At 37.2% G+C, this 18,702-nt stretch overlaps 1 protein-coding gene across 2 annotated transcripts in view; it reads left to right on the top strand.

The window, feature by feature from the left end:
- Positions 1 to 18,702, top strand: part of BLTP1 (bridge-like lipid transfer protein family member 1) — a 129,188-nt gene that overhangs the window by 37,840 nt on the left and 72,646 nt on the right. Inside the window, exons 18-28 of one of the 2 annotated variants that reach the window (XM_050896358.1) lie at positions 106 to 212; positions 2,301 to 2,509; positions 5,653 to 5,880; positions 6,462 to 6,602; positions 9,450 to 9,626; positions 12,038 to 12,166; positions 13,094 to 13,213; positions 15,335 to 15,612; positions 16,382 to 16,632; positions 17,106 to 17,364; positions 17,785 to 18,628. In XM_050896358.1, coding sequence (XP_050752315.1) covers positions 106 to 212; positions 2,301 to 2,509; positions 5,653 to 5,880; positions 6,462 to 6,602; positions 9,450 to 9,626; positions 12,038 to 12,166; positions 13,094 to 13,213; positions 15,335 to 15,612; positions 16,382 to 16,632; positions 17,106 to 17,364; positions 17,785 to 18,628 — 2,743 coding nt within the window. The remainder of the gene's footprint in view (positions 1 to 105; positions 213 to 2,300; positions 2,510 to 5,652; positions 5,881 to 6,461; positions 6,603 to 9,449; positions 9,627 to 12,037; positions 12,167 to 13,093; positions 13,214 to 15,334; positions 15,613 to 16,381; positions 16,633 to 17,105; positions 17,365 to 17,784; positions 18,629 to 18,702) is intronic. The other variant, XM_050896359.1, reaches the window with a different exon arrangement.

Genomic DNA, 18,702 nt, shown 5'->3' with positions numbered 1-18,702 from the left:
TATTTACTTATTTTGTTTGTGATGAAAGCAACCTCATGTGTTCATGGAAGATATTTAATGAAACTATTGTACTTCAAATAAAAGTGCGATGTTTCTTTTTGAAAGGGCTGGATGGGTTGAATGCTGGACAGTCCCGAGTGTTGTGTTTACAATTGACTACTCATGGCACCCAATTTATCCGCAGAAGGCAGATGAGCAGTTAAAACAATCCTGTAAGTGTCACTACCTTTTTCTTGTTAGCATGTTTCATTTCAGGAACTGCTGTGACTTTGTTGGATCAAACGGCTTAAATTTGCAGAAATGAATTTCGAACTGAACTACTATTACATGTCACATGGGAGAATGCTAATCTTATGAATGCACCAGGTTTGATTTAAAAACTGACAACATCTCATGATGCAAAATTTCAGAACGTGTCCCAGTTCCCTGTGTTAAAAGAGGATACTGTCTGTAGTTCACTTCTCCTTGTCCTTAACAAATTGGATCTCTTAAATGGGTTGTTGCATAACATCAGATATCACTTGGTATATTATATATGAAGTACAATATTTTTGGCCGTATAATGTTCCTTAGCCTTTCTAAGCCTTTCTCCTTTGCATGTTGCAATGTTGTCTTATGATTTAAATGTTTAAATACACTATATATGAGATATTTGTCTTACCTTTATGGACATGAAACTCTGAGATTTCATTGTAGCTAGCACTGTTGAAGTGAACCATGGCAATCAGACATGAGTGTTAGACTGGTCAGTCTAACACTAGTTTCTAAATAAGAATTTTTAAATTTAAATGTCTAAACAATATTTCTAAATAAGAAGTATTCTATAAGTATGTGCTTGCAAAAAAAAAATTATAAAATACTTAAACGCAGAGATAAAAGTAAGTTATTTTAAATGCAGAGGGAGGTATGCAGGAAGTTATGGGGTTACATAAAAGTCTTTCAGGTTGAGATGCTAGAAGCAGAACTGATGAAGGAGAGGTATTAGAAGAATAATGAGGGCTAATTTGAATGGGCCTCAACCAGCAGGTGTTAGAAGACATGCTGGATAGCGTTTTTAGGTTTTGAGTTCCAACAATTCAAACCTAAAAGAACTCAAATTTTAGAGGACGAAGCAGAAAAAGTGAGATTCGTCTTGCAGATGTTCATTAAGTGCTCTTGTGAGACTCTGTCAGCTTGTGTCAAATGTGCATACTTCAAATTTGAAAACATTTACTTGTAATCGTAGCAATTGAACCTGCATTTGAAAGTTTGTACATACACAGGTAATTTCGTCTGCAGCATCCTTCAATGAATAATCCAGCACAGTCCAGCTCACTTCTAATCTGTGATGCTGATAGAATGTCTTTGTTACAGTAGCAACATCTGTACTTTTATTTTGAATCAATCGATAGAAGTCTTTAAGTCTCTGAGAAACAAGTATGTTGCATTACAAGAGATGCAGCTTCAAAAAAAGTGGTCATCTCACTGTGGCATTTAGCTAATTTATAACAAATAACATAATGCAAGCACTGAGCAAGCATTGTAGACAATAATGGTAAGTTAAAGCCTTGAAGGTTTTCTGGCTACAGGTGTGTATTCCCTGGAGTTCTGTATGTGCCGGTTCTTCCAGTTAAACTGGCACCTGAAATCTTACTCCATCTGGAGCATCGATTTTGTATGGTTTTCCCATAGAGTTCTTTACTTCCCAGCAATCGCTTTAAATCCCCAAAGCACTTCCAGTTATTCACTTCCTTCTTGTCACCTTTCCTCACTTAAAAAAGACAAAGCACGTTCTTCTCCCTAACTCCAAATAAAAAGAAGGGATAGGAAATAAGATTTGAATTTCCAAACTGTTTTGTGACTAGAGTAATTGAGTTGTTTGAGAGGAAATTTTGGCCTATAGAGCTACCGGTTCAGAATAGGTTTTTAATGTAACTTTTGCAATTTTCCTGTTTATTCACTTTTGTTTATTCTGCAATAGCTGTGTGGTTGTGGGAAATCTGCTACACTGAAATGAAAGCATGTCTTTGTTTAACTTGAAAGCAAGATAAATAAATTGAATTTTTTTTGAGAACTTGAAGGATTGTTTTTCTCTTGCATAATTAACATTGACTAAAATATTCTATATTTTCCCATCTTCCCATAGTTACTAGATATGAGAAACCAGTTCTGTAGCATAGACATATTAACAAATTATACAGTCCAAATTAGAAAGCTGCAAAAAGTTGTATATTTAATGCACATTCATATTTGCAGAATTTTGTCCATCAGAAGCCTAACTTGTAATCTAAATCTGTTTTCTTCTTTATTTTGCTCCAAAGTGTCAGAAATGGAAGAAACAATGTTATCTGTGCTAAGGCCATCGCAGAAAACAGCCGACAGTGTGATTTCATCTCCGACAGCTTCAACCCGCCTTCCCCTTGACCCCTCGGAGCTGCCCCCGGATAAGCTCCATGTGGAACTGGAACTCTCCCCAGATTCCCAGATAACCCTGTATGGACCTCTGCTCAAAGCCTTCCTGTCCATAAAGGTAGGCATAGGAACACAACTCGTAAAATTTATGGATGGCCACATGTAGGAAAGTGAAATAATTTGTTTGAAATGGAAAATCGGAATTCCACAGAATACATGAATTCAGATGAAAACTTTTTGTAAGTACTAGTTTGGAATGACTTCGTTTGGTGATATGGTGTAGCCGGGATGAATTCAGTTGGCACAGGCTTATGAGAAGACTTCCTATATATATATGTAGACCCATATCAGCATAATTTTCCTTTCAAGGAATAGTATATGCTCTGGACTTCATGTGCAGAAAATTTCTTCTCTGACTTTTGCAGTAGTGGAAAAAAAAAAATTAAAAAATCCATGATTATGACTAGAGCTTATATTAACAACCACTTTTATGCAAAGATATATCAGAACCCATGCTTTTACTGTATTTTAAGTTCTGCAGAGTGTCCTAATTGTTTGGTTTTGTTTTAATTAGATTCTGTGAAATTTCTGGAGTCAGGATCATGGAGGGGAAGGGGGAAGGACATGAGAATAAGTTTAATTTTGAAATCTACTTCAATCAATATTGAAGAAGAATTTTTCATCCTTTTCTTGATGTTAATCTATTATGCTTTAAAATGTTTGTGTTGCTTATGTTGTGTCCTCTTCCATTACTGATCTTCAGGGTGGCTAGAAATAATTTAATTTCTTCCTACCTCCCTCACCCTGCCTTGTTGTGACAAAAGCAGAGGTGATTGAACATGTCGCTTCTATTTGACTAACAGTGAAATGCTTGGGTTTTGGTTGGTGTTTTGGGTTTTTTGTTGGGTTTTTTTTTTTTTGGTGGCTGTGTTTTTTTCTTTTTTTGTTTGTTTTTAAAGGTCTACTTTAGCCTATGCAGGTCTAGGCTACGGTAATGCTTCTGGAGGCTTTCATTTTGGGTCAGAGGACAAGGAATTTTCTAAGACAGGTGATCAGTATCAGAACTCATTCTGAAACAGTCATTTTTATGAATTTATGTAAGATATTGCACGTAAGCAATGAATAGCAGAAAATATTAAATTTTTGTAGAGTATAGGACTTGCAAATATGCTCATCATTTTTTCATGTTGCTACTAAAGTAAATAGGATTAAGATTAGGCCAGTATTGCATCTTGAAGACTTCATGTCTTCTGATACAGAGGAAATGCACCCATGTTTGAATTGTTTATTGAGCTCCTCTTTTGGAGCCCATAAATTCATGAGATGGTTCTGTCTTTCCAAGCAAAGCAGCACTTCTTCAGTGCTCTTTGCCTCTGGAGGTATATGTAAAGAGTGCTACGTTAGATCCCTTGATTTAATTTTTTTAGGTGCAGATTTCTCAGATTAAATCTAGCTTTTATCTTCTAAATCTCAAGGGAAAATTTAGATGAATAGCTCTTTTTTGAAAATGTGCATTTATTGCTGTTTTTAGTATTTTTGTGACTGTGTTTACATCTTTTTGTCCAGCTGTGCTGGCAGCATCTCTTAATAGATTTCTAGGGAGGATTTTTTTATGCTTGTTTTCCTGATTTGTGGTTGAATTGTTGTTTTCAGTTTGTTTTCATTGATCTTTTTTAATACGTGCAGGAGAAATTCCTGGACATGCATCGTTCATGCAGTTGTGTTAAGCCTTCTATTCTTGGGAGGCAGTTTTTCGGTGTAGCGCACTGTATTTCTTACTGAAGGGCTTACTGACTGGGAATGAATGATTTATAGGTCCTTGCATCCCCAGCAGAAGGTACCAGGAGTAAGTTACTGGAGTTCTTAGCACCCTCTGCTGGGTCTGCCTTATAAAAAATATTTCAAGGTCTGTATCGTAACACTTACCTTTATCTTTTTCCCTGTGCTAAAAAGCAAAGCAGATTAGCTTTGCTTAACTTTTGAGGGTTTTTTGGTTTGGCCACAGAACAGCGCTTAATTCATATGCGTTAACACCAGAAATACTTCAGAGACTCAGTACAAGATGGTAAAATTACATGTCTACAGAAGTCATTATTTCAAGGCCGATAATGAGCCTGCCTTTTCTGCAGACCTTTTTCAAGGACATGGGTACCTTGCAGTTGCTTGCTTTCTTTTTGTTGTATACTTCCTCTTTGCTTGCTTGCGCTGCAGACTTGTGCTTACAAAAGAGCAAAGTAGTTATGGAAAGCAAATGAGGCGCAGAAAAGGGAAGGAGGAGAGCAAGAAACATCATAAGATTCAAATCTGTTTCAGTTTTATCTTCAGTCTAGTACTCATTTGTCTGCATCTCACAAATCACCAGTGGAGTTTGTAATAGTTGGAACATTTCTATCAACATGAGAGGCCGAGGGACTGAATTAAGAATGAATGAGGGAGTAACGTTTGTGTGTGTGTGTTGTAACCTCTTTGGTCAGAAAGCATTTTGCTCCACAGAATGCTTAGTCCACAACACTTCCCACATACTGAATTAACAAGAAAATATAATCTGCATCATTCAGAAAATTCTTCTTGAGAGTCTAGCCTTTTTTTTTTTTTTTTTTTAAGGGGGGGAGGAATGGAGAAATTATCAGAAATCTGATGCGCTTAAATAAAACACAGGAAGTTGATTTTTTTAATTTTTTTTTTTTTTTTTAAATTAGTGATGGATTTTCTGTTTCCCTGTAGAATTTGGTGAAGTTACTTTGGTCTTAGATAATTCAGGGGGATTGGCGTAGAAACAAGGTGGGTTTTAGACGCAAGGGGAGAAATGTTTATGAACTAATATTTTAGAAGCACGTTTAAGACTTTGAAATATGCTGATAACAAGTTTCAGAAGGTTGGAGGAGAGTGACTTCCTGCAGGATGTTTTGTGTCCTTACTCTCAAAGTTATCTATCTTTAAAAGCACAAAATCTATTTAAAATGTCAGTAGTAGTACTTCAGAATAGTTATATGTATTGCATGCATCTAGAATACTGGTACTTTTGAGAACTACTGAGAGCCCCTTCTTTTCCTGCAAAGCACATGGCCTAAATTTGCTCATTTAAGGTATCCATTTTTCATAAAATAAAAGTATATATGTTTCTTCAGCTATAGGTTGTAGCTATACTGCTTATTTTAGGGAGGGCTAACATCCAGGAAAAGGTTGGATTTGTATTTCATTACATTGCCTATATGGTTTTTAATTTGTTTTCCATATGGTCATAACAATTCCTTTTCCTAGGAAAATTATTTTGGAGAAGATGACATGTACACTGATTTTGAAGAAGTTATTTCAAGCCCTGTTTTGTCACTGTCAACATCTTCAAGCTCTGGATGGACAGCCGTTGGAGTGGAAAATGACAAAAAAGAAAATGAAAGTTCAATCAAGCCAGTTCACCCTCTTACTTTACGCCCATGGGATATCACTGTGCTTGTTAACTTGTACAAAGTGCATGGGCGATTACCAGTGGCAAGTACTTTAGAATCTTAAAATATTTTGCTTCATGTAATTTTTTTTTTTCCTCTCGTTTCATAATCTGGAGTTAAATTTAACTCCCTGGAACATTTAAGTTAGGGTGGTGCTTACCAAAGTGTATGTATACTCTCTACTAAAATCGTGGCTATCTAAACCAATTTGAGACATGATTTATTTTGCTTATCTGGGAGGCAGAACTAGGTAACTTTTTATATGATTTTTATTCAATGAACTTGATTTGTGTGATAATATTTTTGATTGACCATTATGATTTCTCTGCTAATTAGCAAAACTGTCTTCTAATGGTGCATTCTGCTCTGTGCAGCTGCATTCTGAGGGACCCTCAGGAATTCAAATAAGAATCCAGATAAAAAATTGGGTTCACCCAAATGGGTTTGAATTGCTGTTTACGTAATTGTTGAAAGGTTTTTGAAGTTGCACGGGCTTCTTTTTGAGTATCCACTTGGAGGAAAATTAGCATACTTCTTGCTCACAGGTTTGCTTCTAATCTTACTATTTCAACTATGTTGTGTATTTTCAGTTTCTGAAACAGATATGTTTAATTTTTATTTTAGCATTGCAGTCCAGATGGTCCTGAGTGCCCTACAGCTTTCTTGGAAAGGTTGTGTTTTGAGATGAAGAAAGGATTTAGAGAAACAATGCTTCAACTTGTACTGTCTCCAGTGAATTTGTTTCTGAATGACAACTATCAGGTAGTAAACTGTTTTTTATGTGTTTCCATGTGTGTGTGTGTATTGTGGAAGTTGTGATGATCTTAAAATGGAATTATTTTTTGTTAGGAACTTTCCTGTTGTACACATACAAAGTTTATTAAGGCTTGTGAATCATAAAAGGTATTAAAGAAAAATCTGATGCATATTTTTAAAAAATCTTTATTTCTGTCTGGCTTGCATTTTAGTAAAATGCACAAAAGAAAAGATTGTTTTCTTTATTTTGCTTAAAAACTTTCTGGAAAAGGTTCTCTAGGAAATGGAGAGTAATATTCAGACTGGCCTTAGAACCACTGGGTGGTTGCTGGTTTGTGCGTGGGGGTTTTTTGTTTGTTTTGTGTGTGTTTTTTTTTTTTTTTTTTTTAAAGAATTTGATTTTAAAAGATACTGTAAATACTGACACATGTAAATTCTGTGCAGTGGCTGGATATGTTTCACTTTTTTAAGCATATAGCTTTAAAACTATACACGTGTTAGTAAATAGAATAACTGCATCTTTCACATGTTCTCTGTGACTTTTATTCGACTAAATCACACAGCTGGATCCATATCTTATGGTCAAGATACTGTTATGACCTACAGTCTTCCTCTGGTGGGGGAGTCATGAGCCATACTTCAGAAAGTATTTAATGAGACTAAGTAGCTTGTATACAGCTAGCTGTATACTACTTTGATTTTAGTAAACTTGCAGAAATTGCCCGTATGGATGAATTTAGCTCAGTGAGGAGTTTAGGCTGAAATTTGTTAACACAAGAAGTTATCCTGATTCAGTGCAGGTTAGTGAATAGTTGGAGTTCGTATTTTGTTTATGCACATATTAGTTGCATTAAAAGCACTATGGTACTTACACTGTGCCTTACAGATTATATTGTTTTCAATCCCTGTGTCCTGAAATATGTTGCTGCCAATGGCCTATATGAAATAAAATTTCGATTATTTTTCTTATGCACATTCCAGTGTTTGAAAACTGGAATACTGTATACAGATGAAGATGTATGTCACCCTATTTTTTTTTTTTACTCTTATGTTAATAAGCTAATGAAAGGATTGGTTGATGCTTGTTTAGTCTTTCCAATTTGGATCCAGTGTGCCACAAGCACAAAAGTACCTTAAGTATAACCACTGACTGTAGACTGACTAATAGATAAAGGAGTTGGAAGAAATAATGAACTTTCTCGATGGCAAAAAGTTAAATGACATCATAGGAGGTTCCACGTTATCCCTCATTTTTGGGATGTTATTCTGTCACCTCTGATTAGTGAAGAAGAAATCCCTGATGAGAATGTAGAATCTAAACATCTTGGGTTTTGGTTGCAACACAGCAATTGTCTGTAGCAGCAATCTGAAGAAAGCGATGGTGTGAAGTCGCAGGAATTGCAGATGCATAATCTATATGGGATTAATAGAGCTGTCATTTGAGCTGTGGAAACTGGATGTACTGACAGCATGGCGGCAGACAGAATTCTGTTTTCCTCATCACTTTTGTCAGGAGCTAAGTATCCAGACTGTAGGGCTTGTTTTTCAATTGAATGAAGTTGTCAGAAGGTGCAGTTGAGGCTGATGACAATTACAGCTTGAACATACCAACCTTTACATAATGAAAAAATTGCATCCTATATATTTCCAGTTACGTTATCCAAATCTGCTGGAAGGTTTTTGTATATTATTTTTTTGTGGTGTGAGGTTTTTTTTGTTTTGTTTATCCGATGAGGAATCCAAGCATTTGAATAGCTGCTAATTTAAGAACACAATCTATTTCGTGCACTGCATGAGACCCTTAAATGTTGTTCAAACCTGTAACTTAATTACGGTATTGCAATTCATATGTACAAGGAAGCAGAAATGAGGTTGCAGGCAAAACCTTAATTTTTTTTGATTTGGGTTTTTTTATGATTTAATTTCACAGCACTGAGACTTATTGCATGACTTTTTTTCAGTATTCTTACTGTTCAGACTTAGTAATGCTGTGGTTACATATTTTGCCTTAGGTTTTATATGTTCTTTTTGGTTGGATTTATTTTAATTCAGAAACATTAACTCAGACAAAAGAGACTTCTACCTGGGAATTTCTATTGGTTGAAATGATAAACATGCAGAGTGGCATGTTTTTAAAAATACTGTGAAGAAAGTTTTGATCAGTTATGCATGTTACTATTACCTAATGTTTGACTTTGCATTAATTGTTCCCATTTAATGTTGGAAACAATCATGTTTTGGAGTTTTTTTTAAGAAAAAAATTTTGACTCTTCATATTACATATCTCAAAAATGCTGTTTGATACTTTCCAGTTCAACCTTGAAGTGAGAAGTTCATAGTATTAATGTATATAGAACAGGAATTGTCCCTCTGCCTAGCTGGGCAAGTATCATTGCTTCATGTTTCCCATTCATATTGTTTTGAAATAGCTTCTGAATTGAGACATAGGTTGTCAGTGATATTAAAAGAGTAGGGCATGTTTCTTCTTCATTAAGCAACTCCAAAGGGTTTGCTGACAGTGGAAAACAAACCAGGCAAGATAATGAGTTGAAAAAACTGAATGAAAGAGAAGTTTTGCTCTTGACTTACTGGCTTTAATCCACCTTAATGACAGTTGCTAAAAACTAAAACAAACTTGGGTTAGATAAACTTCCCTCTCCCTCCGTAAGATTTGCCATATATGTTGTTGTGTGGGTAATGCTGAGAAGTCTTGGGACTGTCTAGCTGTACAAAAGTCAACAGGATTTAAGAGGTGAAGATGAATGCACAATGAAGTATCTCTGGCTACGCAGTTTTTGCACTTTCTACTGATGTATTCTCTGCAAATACTGGCTTTAACTTACTTGTCCTTAACAGCGACCTGCAGTGGATGAAGTTCTTCGAGAGGGTCACATCAGCCTGTCAGGTCTGCAGTTGCGCGCCCACGCAATGTTTTCAGCGGAAGGTCTGCCTCTTGGAAGTGATACTTTAGAATATGCATGGCTGATAGATGTACAGGCTGGAAGTCTTACAGCCAAAGTTACAGCACCACAGGTACCATCTAGAAGCTATTTGCTTTGCAGTATTACCTTTCTTCTTTCTTGTAAAACTGGCGTAACATGGATTTGTGGAAAGCACATGATCTCAGCTGAATTTGGATGCATCTGTGCCTTAAGTAACCTTAATTTTACAGTTTTAAAATCTAATTATTTCTGTAAATGGATAGGAGGTGCCAAATGAGCTGAATCTGATACTCATCTTAAATCTAGGTGTAACAGGGTGGCTAGTGTTATATGAGAAATTGAAAGGCTGATGGTAACAGCACGAACGAATCAGTAGTGAATACTGTTGTCACTATGTGTAAACACATGTATGTTACATCTATGTATGTTAATGTACTATAATAGTGATCAGAAAGGCAACCGCAGTATCTACATGCACTTTAAGTGGTTTGATCGCAGAGTAAATAATACTTCTGTGTAAGTAGAGCAGGTATTTTGGGATGCCTTCAGCTGTAAACTAGGTAATGTGATGAAGAGGAGAAAGGAAAGTCTGTTCAAAATGTTTAAGTATGAAATAACTTAGTTGTCTGTGACTTCCTCTGAGGTTACTTTTATTTTGTGATGCTGACTTCTGGCGATGCAGGTTCATTACCCCTGCTGGTTAACTCTCTGCGAAGGACAAATGAAGTATTCGGTTGTGACCGCAATCTGAAAGGCAATTTGATATCCCTTGGATGTAAGGTTCTTGGAAATATGTAGGCATTTGCATGAAGGGATGCTGCCAGCAATAAGGATATCAAGTTGAGCATCTGGCAAGAATTTAGCATGCAGATGAAGTTCTGGCTTTCCATAGAAAGCAATGGACAAAGCCACGTTTTAAAGTAGGAGGCAACTGAGATAATTTGCGGGAGTGTAGTATGGGCAGGCCTCAGCAGGAGAGTAGCTGGTAGCTCAGTCATGCTGCTCACTGCATAAATTCTGGTGCTTGGTCCCACTGGAACATAGTTTGCTTTCACAGTATTGGATTTTCTTAGGTCAGTCTTAGCACTAACTCCTTTTAGTTTTGCCATTTATGTTACTTTTATTTTTCCAGATATAATAATGGCTCCAAGTATACAATAGGCAGATCACTTTGATTTATTTCTGGTGTGGGCTGCCAGATCTTTAAAAAAGGTTGCTTTTGTCAGTGTATTCTGAGACATGAGAACAGTACATAAATTCTGTTTAGTAGTTAGTGTTTGGTTTATTTATTTATTAATCTTTTTAAGACACTTCTACATCCTCTTATTCCTCTAAAAATTGGCATTATTTTCTAGGATTTAACACGTATTTCATTAGACTTCTGCAGCAAATAAAATCAAAATAAGGCATACAAGCAATTTCAATAAATCTAAAGAATAGACTCCAGATACATTTTCATGCTACGTATACAGACTTTTGTGGCAGTATTTCCCAAAAAGCTACTACTGATTTAGATAAGCTATAGTATTTACTCCACTGCTCTATACTTCAAAATTAAACCTAGTTGATTCAAAGTACTCTAAGGTTAGAGAACACTTCTAAATGCTTGATGCAACTTAAGGATTTTCTTCCCCTACAAAGCCGTTCTCAATTGTATGCTTCATACAGGATTTTTATTTTATTCTATTTTTTGTTGTCAGCACTGCTATGGAGCAGAACTTGAATTTGCTGTTTCAGGGTCATTGGCTTTTTTCCTTCCATAGTGTGATGTATTGCAAGAATTTGTGAAGGGACAACACTAAAGGGAGGATGAGAGATTTTGTGCAGGACAGTCATAGCTATATTAAATTCCATTTCAATTACTGCTGACTTTAAGTCCCCTTTGCTTTGGCTAGCCAAAGAAAACCCATTTCCCTCTCATAAGAGACAGACAGTCATGAATCATTTCCTTTATGAATGAGCTAACTATATAAAAGACTTAAATCAACAATAGGCTAATTACTAGGTCTAGCGAGATTCAGCAGTGTTCTGTTTAGCCAGTTTCCTCCTATGTTTTCTAAATGTAACTTTGTTACTTATATACAAGGAAGTCTGACATTTAAATTATGAATGGTAATAGAGTATTTCGAGGTATGTTTTTGAGGTAAAATAAGGGGAGCTCTTCTTTATAATGAAGTTCTGAGTTGACTGTAATAGCAAAAGCTGTTTCCTTATATTAAGAAGTAATTTAGGAAATTGTTTAATGTCATAGTGTTTTCCAGGAAAAACTACAGAGACTTGCACGTCATGACACACACAAAAATAAAAATCAATCTTGAGTAACAGGAAATAGACTATGTGTAAGCAAGGTAATGCAGCCAGAATGTTATGGCGGGGTCTTTTGTTGTTTTTACTCCTGCTTACCTCGCAACTTTTGGTGAAGTTCTTCCAGTACTCTGTCGAATACCAAAAGTTCATTTTGTGTACTTTACTATTAGACAATGTGTTGTTATTTGCTTACAGCTTGCGTGTCTTCTGGAGTGGGGGCAGACCTTTGTATTTCATGTGGTGTGCCGGGAGTTTGAACTGGAAAGGCCAAAATCTGTAATAATATGCCAGCATGGAATTGATCGTCGGTTTTGTGACTCTAAGGTAACCTTTCATCCGTCTTAATTGCTTACTATATTTGCACAGGTTCTTTGGAACAGTTTAGAAATCCAGCCTTCAAGTTATCAAGACACATGGACTATATAGTCAGATTGGATGTTCCCTTTGATAAAGTACAGCTCATTATGTTTTAGAAAGAAAAGCGATTCTCTCGTGCATATCCACAGGAAAATCCAAATGTTTTTGTGCGCTATGAATTATTTTGAGAAATGGTGTCCACAGAAGTCATGCCTAGGTTCTTACCTCTACCGTGACAGTTAAGAGCCAAAGGGCATACTCCAGTGTCCCTTAAGAGACAAAGGTCATACTTCCCCTCATGCTCCTGGCACATTTCCATGGTACTTTTTCATCCCGTATCCTCTGTTGATGAAACAGTCCTTTGATGGGAGACTCAAGCTGACAGCTTATAGCTCCCATGCACCTTTTTTTTTTTTTTTAAATTTTTTTTTTTTTAAACATGAGACCCTTACTTAACCATCGTGTCATTGTGGATTCTGCTTTGGTGCTAGTCTCTTGGAATCCATGTGCACGGTCACTTGAAGACCAAAGGAGGCTTGCCATATATTAAGTATGAATCGTGGATTTTGTTTCTCGACATCCTCCTTGGTTTGTTCCAGTTTTTGTGATGTTCTCCATTAGGAGGCTTGATTTGCCTTTTGCTGGTGGAAGCCAGGAGAGCCAGCTGAGTCCCCTGATGTTGCTGGACAGAAGAATTAAACATGCACTAGTGAAAACGAACCTCTGCACAGAAACACCCCCATCTCATACCTATGTTGATAGTGTAGAATAACTAACTTTTTATTGCTCTAGTTTTAGGCCTCTCTTAAACAGAACATAAATAAAGGATAAGCACAAATTAAACTAAAACTCCTAATGTACGTTTAAATTTTTTTTTTCCCCCTTTTTCTTCAGATGAACTGTGTCCCTGGGCCATGCCCGAATTCTGATGACTTAAAGTACACGATGACACGCTTAGCCATGGATGGAGCAGATCTGTATGTGGTAGAACATGGCTGTGCCACCAATATAAAGGTAAAAATATTTCTCTTAACAGCAATTAAAGTGCTTCTTTGTCAATAGAGTTCTTTGTATTTTTTGATAGAATAGCTACCTGAATTTATTACTTGCTTACATGCAATGGGCTAAGCAGAATTTCTGAAACTTTGAGTGATAAAAGGTTGGCTTGGACTGGGCCAGGAGTAGATCAATTTGGCTTCGCTTAGTAATTCCATTAATGATCTTGGAAAATGGTAAGAAGGAGTGGATGTCTGCCAAAATAAGAGTGGAAGCTGCAGGATTGGTGTAAAAAATTTAAGAAAACACTGGGCAATATAAATCTCAGTGTCTGTACCTGAGGACTAATAAGAACTTGTGCCGTAAGTTAGTAACTCAGCAACTGGAAATGATTGATATGGATTGCGTACAAGTCAATGCTTGGTAACTCATGATCTTCTTATGTGATACAGCTGTTTGAATTAAGATATATCTTTGGTAGAGATGGGAGAAGTGTTAGTGCCACTGCCTGACTGAATCTAGAATACTGCATGGTATATCCTCTGTTCAAAAAAGGATGTGCAGAGAAGAGCTGATATGCTCTCCATTATCCTATCATACAAGAGAAAACTGGAATAATTTACTCCATGTAGCAAAATATAAGTTAAGAGACAATTGAGTTATGGTAACAACAGAAAAGGAGAAAAGTGCTGTGCTGGTATAAGCGACTAGTAGTTGTGCTGTCCATTAATAAATTCGGTTTTAAAAGGTAGACTTGACATGTAAGGTTTTGGGGACAGCTTCACATTATGAGCAAGAATCTAACTGAAGGAAAGTGGTAATTGTTTTAGACATTTTTTAATGACATGGTATCTTGTCATTTGAATGGCTTGCTACATTGTGGCAGTAAAAAAAATGCGTTTGAGTCTCCAAATTCTTTTAAGTCCAATATTAAAAAGCACCATCACAAATATTAACTGTGTTTGCAGGCATAAATATGAATGATGGTATTTTCAAAGGCAGCTTAATAACCTGAACCACTCTAGAAAATTATATCTTGAATGTGTTTCATTTGAATTTCAAAAAAGGTTTCCAGTGCTCCTTTATAGTCTGTGACAGAGATGAAAAGTAACAATTTAACATTAACCCTGTGGGTAGCTCTTCCATGGCTGGGTTCCTTCTCAGCTTTCCTTCTTTTCCCTGTGAAAAGTTTGAAAACTTGATCTGAAATTTCAGGTACTTCATGGTGACTTTTTGGAGAGGACTCAAGCTGTGCAGGAAACTTGGTCCAATGTCTTCAAATAATCTGAAGTTTGAAGACTAAGCATGTGTGACAGGGCGATATCACCTTTTATTAGTGTACACCAGTGTCAGGGAGGCTCGATACTGTATGGGCAGGTGGGTTAGTTGTACAGTGACCGGTTTCCACAGCTAAGTGCAGGGGTAAAGCAAGAGCTTCTGGTTCATCTTTGGAGAGAGTTGGCTCCTGCTGGTACCATGCTTTTCATAGGAGAGGGGCAGCCTCCTGTTTGGTTCAACAAAACTACTGGAGTTACACCAATACAAGAAATAGAGTGTGATCATATAAGGGCTACTATAAGACAATTCATATGGATTTCAGTTAACGTTTTGGGATCTGGAATTTCTTGAGTTTTGCAGTGTTTAACATAGTTGTCTCACTGAGGTATTTATTAATTGTAGAGTTAATACAGCTTTGTATTCAAAATATATAATTGGTATTTTAGTCTAAGGACATAGAATGAGATATATCAAATCATATATCTGATTTTGAAAGTTTCAGATTTCTTGGTTTTTAGATGACAGTGAAGAATTTAATAATGATTTAATTTTTTTAAAAGTTCATTACAACATCTGTCCAAAGTTGAGCTTTCTTTTTTGATCCCTGTACAAAAGGAGACTTCTAAGTCGAGATTTTATTTTTGATATTTAAAAAGTGGCTGAAACTAACTTCTAAGCTTGCCTTCTTTTGTGTGTGTGCGCGTGCTTGCATATAAAACTGGTTCTCTGTCTTTTTTGGAGAGAATAGTTTACTGAGATCTTTCTGGAATGTAGTAGATGGTGTGTTAACTGGTTTAAGGCTACCCTTTCTTTGTTTCACTCACGACTAATCAGCGTTCATGTTTTAAATAATGTTTTCAGATGGGTGCTATACGTATTGCAAACTGCAACCTCCACAACCAGTCGGTTGGAGAAGGTGTAAGTGCTGCTATTCAAGACTTTCAACTGAGACAATATGTTGAGCAGGTGAACAATTGCAGAACTGGTCTTCAGCCAATATTAAGGAGGGCATATTGGCTGGAAGCTGGCTCTGTCAACTTGGGGCTCATCACTGCTGACATCGCTTTAGCTGCAGATCATCCTTCTAAACATGAAGTGCAGAGACATTTCTTAGAAACACATGATAACCGAACTAAGAGGTAAGAGATACGATTGAAGGAAATGCATTTGAGTTTTTGGGGGGGTGTAAGTTAATACATTCATCTAAAGATGAAACTTCGTTTTTTGCTTTTCAGGGGTTTTTTTGCTTACATAGATTACAATTTCTTGTAATTTTTTTAAAGTATGTTGAATGCTTAGCTATGGGGTTGGTGGTTTGAATGTGCTTGGACTATACAAAATCATATGATTTTTGGCAAAACTTACTTTTCTCTCTGCCTTCCCTTTTCCCCCAAAATGAAGATCAGGGAGAGGAGGGAATCAAATTTGTCCTTTGTTCTCAGGCTGGACTGAAAACAGGCCTTAGGGTCCTGAGCAAGCTGATGAGCAGCTGTGAACAAGATGCCTGGTGTAACTGTGGTTTGTGTGTCTCCCCAAAGAGCAGTTGCCTCTGGCATAAGCAACATACACCAGTGTGGAGTGTGTTTGCAGTGCTTGCCTCTGTGGGGAGAGAAGGGGTTGTTACTATTAGCCTGTATTTTGGCAGGTGGACATAATCTGTGCCTGAGCACGATTGCTTGAGCACTGCATATACATTTGTGATTTGCTCCTTTCTGGAGCTAATCCTTCATTTTATGTCTGACATCTGTGTTTCAGATGCAAATCTTACTAACTCACTTCATGCCGGGTGAAATAGGAGCTCACATATAAGAGAGGGATATCTTTTAATTTTGTTTTCACAGAATTTAGATGTACTAAGGTTGATGTGGTCATGTTTTTGTTGTTTTCTGTTTTTCTGCCTTTGTATAGATTGTGGTTTTTGTGGCCTGATGATAATTTGAGGAATAAGAGAAGCAAGAACAAGTGTGGCTGTCTTGGTGGTTGTCGATTCTTCGGTGGCACATTAACAGGACTAGATTTCTTCAGACTTGAGGAACTGACACCTTCAAGCAGCTCTGCTTTCTCAAGTACAAGTGCAGAATCTGATATGTTTTATGGGCAGTCTTTACTGCAGCCAGGAGAATGGATAATTACTAAGGAGATTCCTAAAATTTTAGATGGTGAGAATGCATTGTACTGTAATTTTACTCTATTTTGCCCCAAAGTATAATTTCTTAACTGCACATTAGTATTTATAGTCTTTGCAATTCTGGTTAATGAGTAGTACTTCTGGCACTCTTGTGCAAGAGGTCTTGTAGTGGCATGGGCCCTTCTAAGAGCAGACAGTAGCTTGAAAGGAGCGAGCAAGCTTTCATATGCTGAATTTTTATATTAACGTGCAACTCCTTTCTGAGTAAAAAGAAGTTTTTTGACTTGCATCTGTTTTACTTATATAGAAAGCAGTCTACCAAGACAATCTGAAGTTTTGCTGCTATGATTTTATTCCTTTTGTCAGTACAACGTGCTAGTATGTGTATGCATTTCAAAACTAGGGCTTTTATTTAATAAGGATTTTTATTTTAGTGGGCAGGGAAGAGACCATTGCAGCTGTGTTATCAGATGGTCAATTTTTCTTTTCTGTTTCTCGTCCTAGCTAAAGCAAATGGTGTAAAACGAAAAGATTGGGATTGCAGATCTATGGGTATAGAAATAGAAAGAAAAGCACAACATCTAAGCCTACAAGTGCCATTGCGCTCCCATAGCTCCTCATCGTCTTCGGAGGAAACGAGCAGTTCTAGTGCTGCACTCCCCTTGCTTGCAGGTGAGAAGGACAGCCCATCGTCGACTACTGAGGATCACTTGGGACAGAAGGAGTTCTTGTCTGGTGCAAAAAGGGAAGATGGTCATGGAAGGTTAGTACTCTCTGTCCAGGTAGAAGTATAATTCGACTCTTGAACACGTTATGACAGAGAAAAAAACCTTATATTTAGCAATTGATAAAGTGTTGGTTGTTTTGTAATAGTACTGCTGAAACGCATTTCCTTTTTTGAACGCAAATTGGAATCCCTAATAGGGGATGATTACCTGATCTGGGTAGAAAATCCAGCATGTAAGACAACAGCACTTGCTGTTAATGTTCGTTTTTATATCCTCTATATGTAGACAAGTGGACTAACACGTGGCACAATGTAGTATGTAATCAGCATTGTGCAAATAACTGCTATGCTAACAGAGAGTCACAGAATCACTGAAGCATTTGACAGCTTCTATAATGTAAAAAGAGAAGCACTAATAATAAAATAAGCAAATGAACCTTTAATTTTTGTTTCCAGTGTTGCAGTTGAGGGTGCAGAGGGCAGCCCTGCATCCCCTGGCAACCAGGAAAGGCCTGTCGGTCAGTCTCCCCTGAGGTCTCCACTGAAACGGCAAGCATCCGTGTGCTCCACCCGGCTCGGGAGCACCAAGAGCCTCACGGCAGCCTTCTACGGAGACAAGCAGCCTGTTCCAGTTGGTGTGCAGTTCAGCAGCGATGTGTCTCGCAGTGATGAGAATGTCTTGGACTCCCCAAAGCAGAGGAGGAGCTTTGGTTCTTTTCCGTATACTCCCTCTGCAGATTCAAACTCGTTTCACCAGTATCGCTCAATGGATTCCAGTATGTCAATGGCTGATAGTGAAGCTTATTTTTCTGCAGCAGAAGAATTTGAGCCAATAAGTAGTGATGAAGGTCCGGGAACCTATCCAGGGAGGAAGAAGAGAAAAAAGCAAACTCAGAAAATTGAATATAGTAGAGGGTCTATTTATCACAGTGTGGAAGGGCCCTTAACAAGCACAATGCATGGAGAAATTAGTCAAGATGTTAAAACATTGCCAATTAAGACTCATCCTTCACAGGCTTCATTTGTTTCAGCTCTGGGAGGAGAAGATGAGCATGTTGAGAATGTGTATGTCATGGAATCTGAGAAGGCTGTGGAAAGTGAGCAAATAACTTCCCAGCAGCCTGTAATGGCATGTTACCAAAATTATCTTACACAGTTCCAGGTGATCAACTGGTCAGTAAAGCATCCAACTAACAAAAGAACTTCAAAATCCTCATTACATCGCCCTTTAGACCTTGACACGCCAACGAGTGAAGAAAGTTCATCATCTTTTGAGCAACTTTCTGTCCCAACTTTTAAGGTATGGAAGATGGAGGAAGGAGGAGTAGAGAAAGGAATAAGAATCAAAACAAGTTAAAATTGCTTAGTACAACT

Source organism: Gymnogyps californianus, chromosome 4 (assembly GCF_018139145.2).
Source record: "Gymnogyps californianus isolate 813 chromosome 4, ASM1813914v2, whole genome shotgun sequence".
Lineage (NCBI taxonomy): Eukaryota > Metazoa > Chordata > Aves > Accipitriformes > Cathartidae > Gymnogyps > Gymnogyps californianus.
Note: the sequence above shows the minus strand (reverse complement) of the source record. Positions and strands in the feature narration are given on the sequence as shown.